The sequence below is a fragment of the Egretta garzetta genome, unplaced genomic scaffold, assembly GCF_000687185.1.
Source record: "Egretta garzetta isolate BGI_Z169 unplaced genomic scaffold, ASM68718v1 scaffold68, whole genome shotgun sequence".
Lineage (NCBI taxonomy): Eukaryota > Metazoa > Chordata > Aves > Pelecaniformes > Ardeidae > Egretta > Egretta garzetta.
Genome location: NW_009260774.1, coordinates 7,969,713 through 7,985,768, shown reverse-complemented (window position 1 = coordinate 7,985,768; position 16,056 = coordinate 7,969,713). Strand labels below are relative to the sequence as shown.

At 35.7% G+C, this 16,056-nt stretch overlaps 1 protein-coding gene across 1 annotated transcript; it reads left to right on the top strand.

Annotated features, from left to right (window-relative positions):
- The first annotated feature begins 328 nt into the window (after positions 1-328).
- On the top strand, positions 329-4,729 carry RASSF9 (Ras association domain family member 9). Its single transcript, XM_009646298.2, has 2 exons — positions 329-363; positions 3,454-4,729. Exon 2 carries the CDS (start codon positions 3,470-3,472, stop codon positions 4,727-4,729), a length of 1,260 nt encoding a protein of 419 aa, XP_009644593.1. The 5' UTR covers positions 329-363; positions 3,454-3,469.
- The last annotated feature ends 11,327 nt before the right edge of the window (positions 4,730-16,056 follow it).

The following is a 16,056-nucleotide window of genomic DNA, read 5'->3' as shown; positions in this document are numbered from 1 at the left end:
GGGGCTCTGAGCAACCTGATCTAGTTAGCGGTGTCCCTGCTCCTGCAGGGGGGTTGGACTAGATGACCTCTAGGGGTCCCTTCCAACCCAAAACATTCTATGATTCTATGATTCTATGATTTTTTTAGATGATATTAGAATTCCATGGCACTGCAAGGTTATGAATGACTTGCTAATTCTTTTTTATTAAAAAGAAAGATCAAATATTTAGCGAGGCTACTGAATAAAAATGAAGATAATATATGTTGTGACAAACACATGGAAAAAAAAAAGGAAGAATTTGCACTTTACAGTTCTGTTTTGATCCAAGAATTATAGTCATGTTCAGAGTTTCTTTTTTTATTCTCTCCTTTTCTGTAAAAGGTGACAATATAATTATAATATGTATATTACATGTCATACATACATATATATATGTATGTATGTATTTTCATGTATAAGATACTTGAGTTTTTTGTATACCTGCATGTGCATACATTATCCTTTCCTGCAATGCTACTACTAGTTTCAGAGTTCAGTATAACAAATATGCTCTAGACAAGGTAAATAAAAAACTTTCCCCAAAAACCTCAATATAAAGCCTGGGTAGACAGATGCGTTGTAACTCAGAAAATAACAGGGGGTGATAAACAGCTAGAAAATTATTGAAAACAGTAATTTTAAAATGTTATTTTATATCCATATTATTTGCAGAGATGTTGTAGAGATTGCTGTACAATAAATAATGTATTTCCATCAGAAGCTTGCTTAACTCCTGCTTGGGAACTCCATGTAAAAAATAAGTAGAGCAAAGGTATTTATCAGTACACTAATACTATGGGGTATCTATGGGGTTTTCAAATTTATCTGATGATTTACCAATATCAGAGAGAGAAACTGTCTTCATAGGAAAGCTTTAAAGGTGCCAGGAGGAAAAGAGACAGTAAGCTTCTGCTTAACTCACATAATGTTACAAGTTTAAAATATCGACTAGGAGACAATATGGCAAATTACCAAAAACGAGAATGAGAAAAAAAAAAAAATAGGAAGAGTTTCAATGTGCAAACAAATTGCATAAGACTCTCAGAAAATGCTAGAAGACTGAGATAGCATGTATTCCCTGAAATGTATTTACTGATTACAAAAAACAACAGGAAAATATGGTCTGAATTTACTGCCTCAAGGTTCCAATCTAGTATTTCTTATGTTTTTATGGCTATATAATTTTTATTTTTCTGCCAGTACTTTTGTAAGTTGAAATTCAATGACTGGTAATATACTTCTATTTCTAGGTCAATTATTTATGTATCAGCAGTGAATATTTTGCATAATTTTATGCTTAACATAAGGTAACTGTAGTTTATTTTTTTTTACTTTTATATCTGTAGTGTAAAACAAATACTGAGTTATCTGAAAGTCACAGCTGACATGTTGCAATTGTCTATTTACGTAAGTTTCATTTAACTATCAATCTGTCAACAGAAGAAAATATTGGTATAGCATCCTGTATTGTGTAAACCTAAAAATCCCTTACAGATACTGACTTTTTAGCATGTGATGTACTTAACAGCATTTAATGCCATTTAATATGATATTGTCTTTCATTCCCTCCCCTCATTTAAACTTGTATATTTTTGTTTCTTTATGCCATTTAGCCATTTTCTATATCTGTGACGTAAGCTTTCCTATTTTGATAAGTAGTCTAAGAAAATATTATTAATCTAAGAAAATATTATTAATCTTATGAATACCAGTTTTACAAAATAATACTGTAAAATGCTGGCTGGCCTGTAAGAGGGAGCTACTGAAGTGGGAAAATGATGTCATTACTCAGAGTAATCTACCAAAACACAAATTTTACACAGGGATGTTCCAAGACCTGGAGCAACGTAGTTGAACAGGGCTCTCATGTACGACGATACTAATACACTCATTCTTGTAGGTTTTATTAGTATTCATTTGCATTCTCCCATCTTTTGAGGATTATTGCCTCCTGGTCAGAGTGGCATCTAGAGCCAAGTCAATAATAGTTCAATTTATTCGACTGCAGTTTGTCTCTCTTGTTGTGTAGTAATTAAGAAAAAAAACCAAGCTGGATTGCTTTAATAATCATAGGGTATAACCCTAGTTAAGCCAAATAAAACTCTATTCCTACTAGATCTTAAAAAAATAGAAAAGTACTGCAAATAACTAGTCCCAGATAGCAATAAATGTGGTATTGAGCCCTTAGAATATTGCCCAAATTGTCATTTTCATTTTCAAGCTTTCTCTGTCAGACTGGGTTAAATCTCATTCATTCAAATGAACTGGAAGTGATACCAGAAAATCCAAAGAAATGCATTTTTCCTCATTAAATTTATTGTTTTATTATATTAGGCAAGAGGCCAAATCACCAGATCTGAGCAAGCAGCAGATTATGCATGTGGAGGCTACAGGACAGGAATATCCTGGACAGGTTCCATAAGGCCACTCTGCCAATGACAGCTCATGACAGTCCAGGGATACTCAGATGGGGACAAGCTTAAGAGTTAACTGTAAAGTGAACTTCTACATTTGGTCAGCTGAATCGTTCTCTAGGCTCCACCGATTGTATTGATTAGAAAGCTATAATGGGATCGTAGACACCCGAATTTAGGTATTTCAATGTATAAGGAGGTACCAGCTGCTAATATCAGGTTAATACCACATTCATTGGAATTCATAGATGAATAAATAAAGAATAAACTTTTTTACATTTTCTGGCATTTCTGTATCATTACAAAGGTTATAAAATATAGACCTATATATGTATTCTCTCGCAGTTGGTATTCTCACAACTCACTGGAATTCAGGCTATTTGGTACTTCAGGGAAAGCAACAAATTTCTTGAGACTTGTTAGTGAAACATCTCAGTGGAAAACAATGGTGTTTATGCTTGCGTGGGTGCAGGTGTGGTAAAAGAGCTATAGATTTATCCTATCATCAAGTTCTTTTAACTTAGATAGTGTTCAATCATCTTTCCTCAGTCCCTCTATGTTCAGTGCATATTTGGAGGCATGATTCTTCCCTTCAGAAGCCTTGGTGATATTAGGAGCTTACAAATGTTTGCCCAATGTCTGTGTGATGAGAACAGATATGCAGATCTGAAAGTTATGTTATCCTAGGACAGTCTGGAAATTTAATGCAAGTTGCTAAACTTTAGCACTTATTGTTAATATGCACTTATTATGTGTACAAAACCTAAATTTGGTAAAAGATGGGTTTTGTGAGTTTCACATTCTGCTGGACTAGTAACAATATTAAAAAAGCAGCTGAAATGGGTGTGTTTTTTCTGTTACTTAATCTAAAGGTATTTCTTCATGCAATTTAAACAAGTATATTGTCTTGTACAATAATAAGGGAATTTTTCAATGTGGTAATCATATCAGAATTATAGCTATTATTCATACAGTCTGTTTAATTGATATGTAATTTATATTTGGTCTCATTTTCCAGGTCTCCCAACAAGGACATGGCTTCAAATGAAAGAGAGATTGTGGTTTGGGTTTGCCAGGAAGAGAAGATTGTATGTGGCCTGACGAAGCGCACAACTTGCACAGAAGTGATTCAAGCACTGCTTGAGGAACATCAGGCAACATTTGGAGACAAAAAGGTCCTTTTTGGAAAACCTAGTGATTACTGCATTGTAGAAAAATGGAGAGGCTCAGAGCGAGTACTTCCTCCCTTGACAAAGATTCTGAGACTTTGGAAGGCCTGGGGGGAAGAGCAGTCTAATTTGCACTTTGTGTTGGTAAAGTCAGATGCTTTCCTCTCGTTTCCATTGTGGAAAACAGCTGAAGCTAAGGTGGTACAAAATGTAGAAAAACAGTGGGAACTCAGTCCAGCAAATTACATGAAGATGTTGCCAATAGACAAGCAAAAGAAAATTGTCAGGAAGACTTTCCGGAAACTGGCCAAGCTTAAACAGGACAGTGTTCAGCAAGAGAGAGATAATATGGAGACACTGATTCATCTGATCATTTCTCAAGATCATACTATTCATCAACAAGTCCTCAGAATGAAGGAACTAGATATGGAAATTGAAAAATGTGAAGCAAAATTCCATCTAGATCGTGTGGCCAACGATGGAGAAAATTATGTGCAGGACTCCTATTTAATGATCAATCCAAGTGAGGCTGAGCAGCAAGGGAGTAGGCCAGATGATCAAAAGGAGATGCATGACTATTTGAGCAAAAGTGAGGGAATTTTACAGGTTGAAGAGAGGCTGAAACATCACAAACAATTAATAGAGAAGCTGTGTGCTGAAATTGAAAGAGAGGTACATGGTATATGCGCAGAAAAAAATGCAGATGATGTTCACATTGAAGGAGCTGCTGATTCTGAACTGGAAAACTCAAATTTGGAAAGTATAAAATACGAGCTGGAAAAAAGTATGAAAGATGGGCTGAGAATCAACTCATACTTGAGCTGCATTCAGAAAGAACTTACATACAGGGACTCACTGCTTCAAAAGAAGGAAAAAGAATATGAACTTCTTACAGAAGAATTTGATTTACTACATGTTAAAGAAAACACTGAAACTAGGCTTCCATCAAACGAAGAGCCATCCAAGGGCAGTGGCATCTCCAGTAGCAGCATTGCTGTTCCTGACTTTGTTCATAGAGTGACTAATCTGGACATAAACGATACAGACTCTGACACTGGAATCAGCTCTACACACAGTCAGGACTCTGAAATAACTTCAGGGGACATAGCACTGCTGTCAACATAGTTGAAAACAGTCCTGCATTTATGAAATTCGTATTTTGGAGGATATTTATAAGGATTAGGAAACCTTGTTGTCTTGAGATTTCAGCCCTCCAAGATGCTAAAACTGTGCCATTGCTTTAGCCAAGTAAACAGTGTCTATTTATGTGCTTAATAGTATACTTGTTATTAAATACATGGGCAGTCTCATGGGTTAACTGCTAATAGGTGCAAGGTTGTTGGCTTTGCTAAATCAAGACAGACTGTTTAGATCATGTAATTTTGATACTCAGTGAAACAGGAGCATTCTGACTGGCTTGGACCAAAAGTCTGGTGATTTGATATCCCCTAATCTTTGGGTCCACTTCTGCATCTCCCTAACTTTTTAGGAATGTGATTTAGAGATTAGACCAAACTAGACAGTGAGCTTGATTTTCTGCTCTGTTACATTAGCTTTATTCAGCTGGAGTTTCCCTGCCATGAAGCTGCTGTAAAGGAATATATAATCAAGCATGTAATCTGTTAAAAAATATTTTTTATGATGTTGTAGGACAAAAAAAATGCAATTGCATTTGTGCTGTGTATTTAAATTTAGTTTTGAGTTATCAGGATGATGTTTTCAAACACACCTAAGTCCCCTTTTAAAAATTAACTTACACACATAGGTTTTTAATTTCCATTCTCTTTCAGCAGTGTTTAACCTCTTCTAAGATCCTTTTAAACCCCTACTTATCTGCTGTTACCCTGTAGTTGCCCCAGTGATGCTTAAGTCCACATAGTTTCTGCCAGCGGGCATGTCAGAACTGCCCACGTCCTGCTTGTGTGAGACACTCAAATCCCAAGCTCACACCTAACCCCAGGGGCATTTTCAGCAAGGCTTTCTCCTGCCTATCTCACCAGTCAGATCCAGTGTCTTAGGCCTCCTCAGATCATGACTACAAAATAAAGCATAACAAGCGACAGGCAGGAACCAGACATTTTTGGCTCCGGCTAGACACTGTTTCCCAACAGCCAGGTAGTTGCCATTTTCACACAGCAGGTAGGTTGTCAAATCCCCTCTCGTGCTGCTCTGGAGCAGGGATATGGACCTGTAAATCGCACTTCCTCAGTGAGGACTTTGTGATACAACTAATGCTGATCCACCTGATATAGCTAATTAAATATTGGGCCCCAGGAGAAAATGAAGGAATGCAAAACAGAAGAGTTTTGCAACTATGTGGATGAGTCAAATGATTTCACTTAGGATGTAGTAGTTGATCTAAACTCCTTCTCCGGTGTGTTGCTGTGAATCCAAAGAGAAGGTGTATAACTGAGGTGTTCTCTTCAGCTACCGAACAAGATTTCTAACTCTGAGCTAGAGATTCTGCTAACAGAGAGTACACCAGTAATTTCTGGGTTGCCATGTTTAGATTTTGCAGATCAAGCTGTTTGATGCTTTTGATTAAATTAATTGAATGGAGAAATAGTAACAGTGTTTCTAGACAAAGTTTAGCTGTAGCAAAATACAAACAGATGCTGGAATTAAAGCCTACAAAATAAATGAATGGACAATACCTATAAGGTATACATGTAAAATACTTGCAGATACACTGCTTTCTCTTTCTTTATTTTTCATCTCTTAAATGCCTGTCAACCATCTGTTTTCTAAAATGACCAATGTGCTAGGACTGCTGATTAGCACATATTTGATGCAGGAAAAAAAAAAAAAAAGAAGAAGAAAAAAAAGCCTTTTCTAAAAAGGCAATTATTGTGGGTTTTTTTTAAAGTTTTTTTAATCCTGGATATTACAAATAGTTTCTGTTCCAGGAAAGTATGCTAGTTGCCTCATTATATTTTGTGCTGTGTTTTTGTCATACAATGTTATTTGAATACTTCAGTAATAATATGTCATATTTAGACTCAGCTCCTGATGGAAATACAAGTATGTATCTAATATCTTATATTTGTAATAATTTATTAACGCAACTCAGCATCTTTTGAACTCTGTGGTATCACTCTGACAAGTAGTAAGCGCAGAGCTCTGAATGTTGGGAGTAGGCTAATGTAGTCTATGAGTTCTTGTGAATTTAGCTAACAGTTATTTCTAATGAGTCATTTTTTAATGTAAATACTTAGGGGATAAAGAATTCAAACAGAAAAATATTCACAGCTGTGCAGGCTAGTACAAGACCAGTGGGGGAACTAACTTCCACTCATACTCTATAAGATTTATTTCACTCATAGGAACTTGTACTGGCTCTTAGAACTGATCTTTATCCACACTACATGCTTGATTGTACATCCCCTGCAATGTGTAGATTTTTAGTATTACTCTGTTTTAAGAAGAAAATATGAAAAATAGGTTGGGAGAGAGTATTTCTTAAAAAATAAAATAATATTAAAAAATCCAGTGTTTTGAAGCTTATATTTGAAGCTTATACTTTGATATTGCAAATAAACTTCTTTCTTTCAGAATTTAGATGAATGTACAGGATGATTAAAGACCGTGTGCACTCCTTGCTGTTTTTCTGCCTCTACACTTTTCATATACTAGTTCAATCTGTTTTTAAGAGGCTAAAAGTATACTTTATGGACCTTTATTCTCCTTATGTAACTATTCATCCTTTGTCTTAACTACCTATGATTTTTTTTTTTTTTAATTCCTATTAAGAAATGCACGATCAAACACTTTGGTTCATTTTCTGTCATTCTCTTAAGCCCGTTCCCTTTCCATCTTCACATCTTTGTTTTATTTTATAAAATTTTCCGTGAAGTATGTTATACTTGCCAAGAAAGAGGAAGATAAAAAAATCTTGCATAAGAGGAGAGAAAAATTCTACGCAGGTAGTGCAAATGTGAAAAGCCAAAGTGGAATGAAAGGAAATTCTGTCCATTACACTTACGTGTACAAGGGATTTTTTGATAGAAAGACAGTTATTTCTTCAGAGTGAGAGGAATATCGTAGTGAGTAGGTGCCAGACTCAGCTTGTATCATGACTGTTTTGGGGTGGGATAGGTTAGTCCCTGCTATGAATCTAGGCGGAGATCTTCAGTGGCTGTCATCTGGGCTAACAGTACTGAGATTAATGGACTCGCCTAATGCAAAGTTCTTTGGATCCTACATACTTAAATAGTTTCACATATATATTTGTAACCAATATAACTCCAACAATTTCCAGGGAACACAGTGTATACCCCAGTCTCATGTTTCTGCCTGACTTTATTATGTACCTTTACAAATTTGATGAAAGGAGATGAGTCAATTTAATTACCTGCTTCAGTTCCTTGATGACTATTTCAAATATAAAACATAATTATCATTTGGTTATATATAAATTTACAGTATTTAGCATCCATTTATGTTCTTAAAAATTACCATGTAATTACAGAGTTATTGCTTTTCTTTTTCTTTTCGCCTGCAAAACTGAGTGGTCCCCAAGAACTTTTATAACTTCAAACTTATAGATCATGTATTTGTCTGCAGTTTGTGCATTCAGGGAGTGTTCTACTGGCTGTCTTGTGCTCCATACATACATACATACATACTGCTGACACAGGGTATTTGATTATATGATACTGACTGACTGAAATTCACAGAGAGGAGAGCTTCAACTTGCAGCTTTAGGCTGCTAAGATCAACAAGCTTTACATTTCAGGTCCAGAATCATAATTTGTTAGTTTCTGCATATTTCCAACTGTGTAAAGGTATAAATAGATGTAATGTAACAAAACATTATTACAAAATCATATCATTTCTGTTTCTGATTGCTTAATTGTGTTCATCTCTTTGGATGAAGATTTACATCCATCCACCTGATTCAGCAAAGTACTGATATATCCAACTTTAAGCAAATATTAATTTGAATGATTTTGTGTTTGATGCATATTATATTTTCTTGAATAATATGTGAGCATTCCTTCCTAATTTTTTAGTATTCTTGTGACTGTTCATTCTCATAAAAAAAACAACCAACCAACCAAACGACTTATTTTCCATTTTCATCTCATGAAACACTGGTTTTGTAACAAAATATCTTTGGTAATGATAAACATTTTCATTAACAGTGCAATCGGAACATGTGCTTAAGAACAGAAGTCTCTAATTCAAAGGGCTTTTTTCTAAATCTGCCTTAGACCACCTTTTCCTGTCTTGCCAGTTTAGTTAGCTTGAACATAAATGACTGTTTTCTTCTAACAGTGGCATGCTCTTAATGATTACACACATCCTATGTTTTCTTTTCCTAAGACGTGGTGTTTATACTTCTGGGTATTTTACTGCAGCTTTTAAAAGACAAGAAGGTTATCTGGCATTTTGTGACTTCTTAAAATAAGTTACTGTTTGTTATCTTTCTTAGGGCTCCATCTGACAACACGGACGTACTTCAAAATAAATATTACTACATTTCCAGTGTATTTTTTCCTGAAATGTGTTTAAATGAGTATAGAGGTTTTTTAGTATTACATTGCCTTTGTGATACAGTGTTTTGTAAAATGTAATAGTCTCATTCTAAAGTGTGTTGTTTTTTAATTTAACAAGCAACTCAGAATATATTATACTATGTCAAAATCTCATAGTACTTTTGCAAACAAAACTGCCCATGACCGAAATTATTTTCTTTGAAAGAGAAGACTCCTGGGATATAAAATACAGACATCAAGACTTTATTTATAATACTTAACAGATTCTGATATTTAGTTAAGATGCCTTACATCAAACATAGCTTTTTAAATGGATGATTACAGACTGATTTTCTGGAATCAAATTTGTGTCTGACTTGAATCTCCAACAGATCAAATCCAACTGAAATCCAATCACTAATTTCAATAGGAGCTGTTCATAATGTTTTACAAGCCTTCAGGTTTAACTGAGGAAACATTCTCAAATAAGAACCTATAGTTATGTTAGGCAGTATTTCACTTTTCTTTAATTATGAATTAAGTGCTTACATTTTATGCTATGTTCATTTTTCAGTTGTAATAAAATTCTAGAACATCAAATCTGACTAGAATTCACCCCAGTTTTCTATTTTATTAATTTGGAATTTGAGGGTTTTCTCATCAATTGTTAATTCAAAACCCAAATGATCATTCCATTTTCAAAAATATTTAGAGTAAGAACTGTTGACTGTGCTAGCTTTGTCAGCTGAATCCCATATAAGAGTGGGAAAATTTAGTCTTTGTGCATGTAAATGCAGGTTTTTGCTTATGCAATGACTATATGCATATTTTCCTTGACTAGCCTGTTGGTTGAGATTTTAGTTCACCCGACTATTTGAAAATCTAACTTGTGATGTTCAGTCCATTCACTGACATCCATTTTTTAGGAAATAATAATTCATTCTGGGGAGAGAGGAATTCTTTTGTTAAGAACAATACAGGGATCCTCTTGCTAAGGTAAAGTTAAGATAAAGCAAAAAGCCCAGCTGGTACAAAAAGTTCACTGACAGCTAAAAGTTCAGTTTAAACCTATGAAGTATCAAGGTTGGAGAGGTCATATAATATTAGCTATGAAGAAAGTCATGCAGTTACTTGCTATGATAAAAATATTTGTGTTGTTCCACAATGCAAAGCATTAGAGGACTATACAAGAAACAAAAGTATCTGAGCACTTAACCAGTGCATTCCTGAGAACACTGCACGTCAGCAACTCCTTTACAGATTGTATGGGGAAAGAGAGAGTTACTTACGTGAGGAAGTGGCTGTTAATTCTTTCTATCTGTATTCACAGTTTTTGCTAGGCATAGAGAGGTACCTTTTGATTTAGAGACCTTTTGTCATTCATGACCTAGAACTAGTATGGACTCCTTTTGTATTAGACTATAGCGACAGGATAATATAGAGTGTTCATGGTAATTTTAATTATTTTACAGGTTGCCACAGACTGTGTGAATGTAAAGCTTATTTGACCACTTTCTCTGATTCTGATCTGACTCATCTCCGTACTTACTTAAATAATTACCTGTTTTATGTATTTGCAGATCCATGCAACTTCCATTATGTTCATATCTTCACTTTTTTGAGTTACTTAGTGGCTAGATCAGATTTTATTTAGAATTTCTTCCAACATCAAATATTGTGTTCCTTTGTTTTATGTTCATTCCTGTTTTACTTCAGATTATCTATATTTCAAGTTCTTATTTCTGAGTGCATGTATTTGTTATAAACTGCAGATGAAGTAGCTGCTGCTTCACAGTTTTTTGCTTAAATATTCATAAAACAGATATACATACTTTCTCGGGGAAGGAGATTACTGCTTAAATCTCAGCTCAGCAAGCTGATCAGCCTCTTAATAGTTTGCATACAGTAAATTGCGCTTTTGCTGTTCTTTATGTATGAAAAAGTTTAAGTGGATTGGAAGATGCTTTTATGTAACATAGGAATGTCTTGATTAAAGTATTTCCTACATTATTTATAGTTGCACTGAATTCTGACAGTAGAGGAGTTATAAAAAAAAATTGTGAACTGATATTTCTTTTCTGGTATTTTCATGTCAAACAGGGCCAGGTCAATCATAAACCCAGGACTGTACTGCACAGTCACACATTTCTAGAATAGATTAGCAATACACAGATTAGCTAATGTTCACTAAACTGTTCTGGTATGCTTAAAGCTGAGAGCTTGAAAGAGTTGTTATGAAACTGTTACTGGGGATGACCCCAAGAGGCATAGTCTTTCTCTTTAACATTTACCATTTTCAGGGTTGCTTATTTTTGCCTTCTGGATGATTATTTTACTACGCAAACAATTTTGTTGTCTAAATTTGAACCTTCCCTTTCTCTAGGAAGGACTTAGTATTAACAAGCAGATCATTAGTTGTTTTTCATTTCTCTTTTTTGCAGAAGTGGAATGATATAAACAAATGTGAGCTCAAATGTTTTGAAAAAAAATTGTACTATTCCTTTCTGTACAGATTAGTCACTTGCACATTATTGCTGCTCTCAGTGTTCTTTTCCAAGACATATTTCATATATTTGGTTTTGATGTCTAAAATTACAGGCTGAGAGTGTTTGTAGTTAAGTCAATATTTGAGCTATGCAACATAGGCATTTAGAGAAAGGCCAAGTCCTGTGCTTTTGTAACTGTTTCATTGCTGTAAAATTCTATGAGATTCAGGAAAGAGAAATCGTTTATACATGACTATGGAGTAGAAGCAGAGCCATCTCACAGCATCTGCTGTAATGCAAGTGTTCCGCAACTACATCTTGGTGAAGATGGCAAGAGAATGCTTTATGGATTGTAATTTCCTGATAAGCTGATTTCTTGAATTTTGTGATTACATGGGACTCAGCTTCCACTAGGAGAGGGGAGGGGACTAAACTTCCTCTTCTTGCTTTGCAAAGACTGCCTGAAAAATGATTCGTGTGTAATTTTTGCTCAAACACAAGAAGCTAGTTCAAAACCAACACATTTTAATGATCTTTAAGCTAAATTCATTGTCAAGAGGTCTTGATAATGTCTTTCAATTCTCAGGGTGGTAAAACTGTAGTTTTAAGTCACAGATTTGCCTTCAAAAAAATTATTCACACCTGAATTTACTGAACCACAACAGAACCTCAGAGTAGTATGTAAGAAAAACCTCCATCAAAATAGCATCCTGACATCTGGCATCTGAGAAACTGCTTTGATTCCATCATTGGACTGTCCCCTAAATCATACACAAAAGCTATAGGATTTTCCTCAGAAATATGTTACACTCCTTCTTATATTGAATGAGTGATATTGCAGTTCAAATTTATGCTATAAGTAAATTCAGTGGAATAAAACAAGGAAAGAATACTCTCACCTGTTCTCTAAAAGTAGATTAGTATCTTTATACTTCTGCATAAAAGCACAAGAGTTTGCTGTGATTCCCAATTAATTTTCCACTGTTTTATAGCATTCTCTACACACCTTCCTTTTTCTTTTTGAAACAGCGTGGGGGTTTTTATACACTGCTGGATTAACTAATCTTTTATGTTGCTAAGTAATAATCTTACAGTTTGTTTGTGTCTATACTTTGTTAATTAACATTTGCTTTTCCTTCTTTTTAGACTATTACTCTCTCCAAACAGCATTTTGAGCCATAATCAGTGCACACAGCTTTAGCTTCTTCAGTTTGTTAGTGCAGGTACTATGCTATTGAGATAGACTTTTTATCAATACTTTTAAAAATGAATTTATAAGGCAAATACATGATTTTGCCAATTACAGTATAGATTGACATTGAGACTGGAAAATCTCCAACACATAAAGAGCATAAGGAAACTTTATCTGTAGGATTTCTTTGTGAGAGAGGTTGGGGATTTTGTTCTTTTTTTAAAAAAAAAAGTCAAGAGTATGGAAATACACTGGGAATGGACTTGTTATGACTTACGCATTTGTATATATCTTCCTCCAATTTCAAGTTTCCCTGTTAGAGCACTAGTATTTCTGACATGCACCATGTTGACACTCCTCTACTCCAGAATCCCACGTGCCTGATGCAGTCAGGCAGGCTTAGATATGACCAATTGCATCTGGTAGTTGAGGTCCCAGTATGATTTATGCAGAAGTTGGTAAGTTGATGCTTGGCAGATGTTTGGCTCGCAAGGCAGATAATTCTGAGTCTCACAACTGAATTGCGCTACCATAGTTTTTCTCCCAACACATAATCTTATATGAGTAAAAAGCACCATCATCACACAATCCACTGTCTGTTACATCCCATGACATACAATATAATTCCTGCCTTCTCTTTTCTGTGGCCTGGGACAGCTTTTGTGAGGCCTGAGAGAGGAATGAATTTAAGTGTGGTTTAGCCTGAAATAGGATAAAAGTAAAGTAAGGGTTGAACTGGAGCCAACCATAACTTAAAACCCTTAAAACGTAGTTAAAAAAGGCCAGCAGAGCAAGGACATATGCGCTGATATAAAGTAGAATACTTTGTCCCTTTTTGTGGGTGTGACAAACTCTCAGGGCATACCCACCCATATCATATGGCAGCCTTGTATTTGTGTCTGGTTCAAAATAAAAATTAGAAACAACTGTTCTGCAGTGATAGTAATCATCCATTGCCAAGGAAGAAGGAAATTCATCATCTCAAAGATTCCTTAAATTGAGACAGGATGTTTTTATGCTCTAGTAAACCGCAAGTTATTGGGCTTGACAGTATTCACTTACATTTTAGGGGAAGATGATATGTTCCACTACAAGAATTATTGGTGAAATTTTATGGCCTGTGTTAGGCAGAGATCAAACCAGATGATCCTTATGTCTGAAAATCTGCCCTTAAAATTTACAGCTGCTCAGAAACAAAACCTTGTCAGAAAATGTTTTGGGCTGCAGCACTGACCTAAAATGTGTTTTCCCTATAGTAAAACACCACTGTTTCCAGAATGGGCAAATACCCTTGTTCTGGAATTATTATGTCTCCAGACTTGGTTGTAGTCACAGACTAACTGAAAATTTCGTACACAAAAAAAATCAAGCTTCAAGTTCTCTACTACTTTCCCTTCTGGCAATTGAAAGAAGTATTGCCTACACTTCCACAGTGTACATCTCTTATGTCAAGCCACATAGAGATTTACCTGCCTGTGCAATGATGATCTAAGCAGACAAAGAAATAGTATCTTACATGTGAGAAACTAGTCTCAGAATGATTGAGTCACTTGAAGTTGTGAGGTTTCTGTCAGAGCCAGGGAATAAATAGAATTAGGCATGGATCTATCATGCTACTAATGCTAAGATTTTCCCTCCTATATAGTTTCTGCCATCCTGCCTCACATCATGGAGCACTTTACTGGAGGAAGAGAAGCAGAAGGGTCCTAAGGAACTAGACTGACAAAGCCCTGTGCACTGGTTTTGGCTGGGATAGAGTTAATTTTCTTCTTAGTAGCTAGCATGGGGCTATGTTTTGGATTTGTGCTGAAAACAGTGTTGATAACAGGCTGATGTTTTAGGTATTGCTGAGCAGTGCTTACACTGAGCCAAGGCCTTTTCTACTTCTCACCCACCCCACCAGTGAGGAGGCTGGGGTTGTACAAGAATCTGGGAGGGGGCCCAGCCAGGACAGCTGACCCAAACTGACCAAAGGCATGGGACCATATCCCATGCCGTATGACATCATGCTCAGCATATAAAGATGGGGGAAGAAGAAAGGGAGGATGTTGGGAGTGATGGTGTTTGTCTTCTCAAGTCACCCTTACCCATGATGGATCCCTGTTTTCCTGGAGATGGCTGAACACCTGCCTTCTGATGGGAAATAGTGAATGAATTTCTTGTTTTGCTTTGCTTGCACACGTGGCTTTTGCTTTCCCTATTAAACTGTCTTTATCTCAACCCACCAGTTTTCTCAGTTTTACTCTTTTGATTCTCTCCCCCATCCCACCAGTGGGTAGTGAACGAGAGGCTTCATGGGGCTTAGTTTCTGGCTGGGGTTAAGCCACAACATCTTGGCACACAGTAAATCTTTCCTACTTCCTCCTGCTTAAACTGTAATACTTACACAGGGCTCAAAGAGTGGGAGTACTCTGTGCAACACCAGACAACAGGTGAAAAGATGAGGAAAATGGATGAATACAAAGGGAATATAATTTGCCATACAAAATGAAAGAGGGGAAGTAATTTCTGACTCTTTTCTTCAACAGTGCAAAAGACGGAGAAGGGAAATAGCATAGTCTAAAGGTATGAATTCCCTCTTCTGCTTTAGCATTTAGCTGTATGCTACATCCTTTTTAGGATGAATTGTAAATTTCCAAACTACTTCAACTTTAATTCTTAATTTTCCACTCACTATTTCAGTCTAGGCTTGGGACAGTTCTGATGCATGTGAGTGTATGAAGTAAAATTCTAAAAATGAGTCTTGGTCTTATTTTATTAGGGTTAAAATCTGAGCTGGTTTAGGCTATTTAAACTTTCTGTCATGTAATCAAAATCAAGTTGATTTAACCTATGGCTAAAAAACTAGCTGCAAAGATGACTTCTGCATTTTTTTCTTTATATATTCACCGTAAATCATCAAGCACACAAACAGAACTGCTATAATTATGTTAGGTTTGCACTGCCAGTTACATAGCTTAGTAAATTCTCAGAAGTTGTTTGTAAGATTGAAAAATAAGAGGTACATTACATGTACTTGGAACAAATGTCAAAAACATGAGAACATGGTGTTCTAGGGGTTGGTATTGACATATACCCATTTAAATCACAAACTATTGATCTGCTCTCTTGAGCTCACATGGAAAAAAGAAACCTTGTGGCAGCAAGAGAAAAAGGGTGTTTCACCTTTTTCAGAATGCTTCTAGAAGTTATACACAATGGACACTTCAGATGACCCCACCCCAGAAAACTGTAGGAAAAATGTTCTTCCATCCCTTCTCCCTTTCCTTCCAGCTATCTCAACATCACAAGCCAGTC

What these genes read in the sequence shown, in the direction of transcription:
- RASSF9 (XM_009646298.2), top strand. Translation starts at nt 3,470, where the DNA reads ATGGCTTCAAATGAAAGAGAGATTGTGGTTTGGGTTTGCCAGGAAGAG.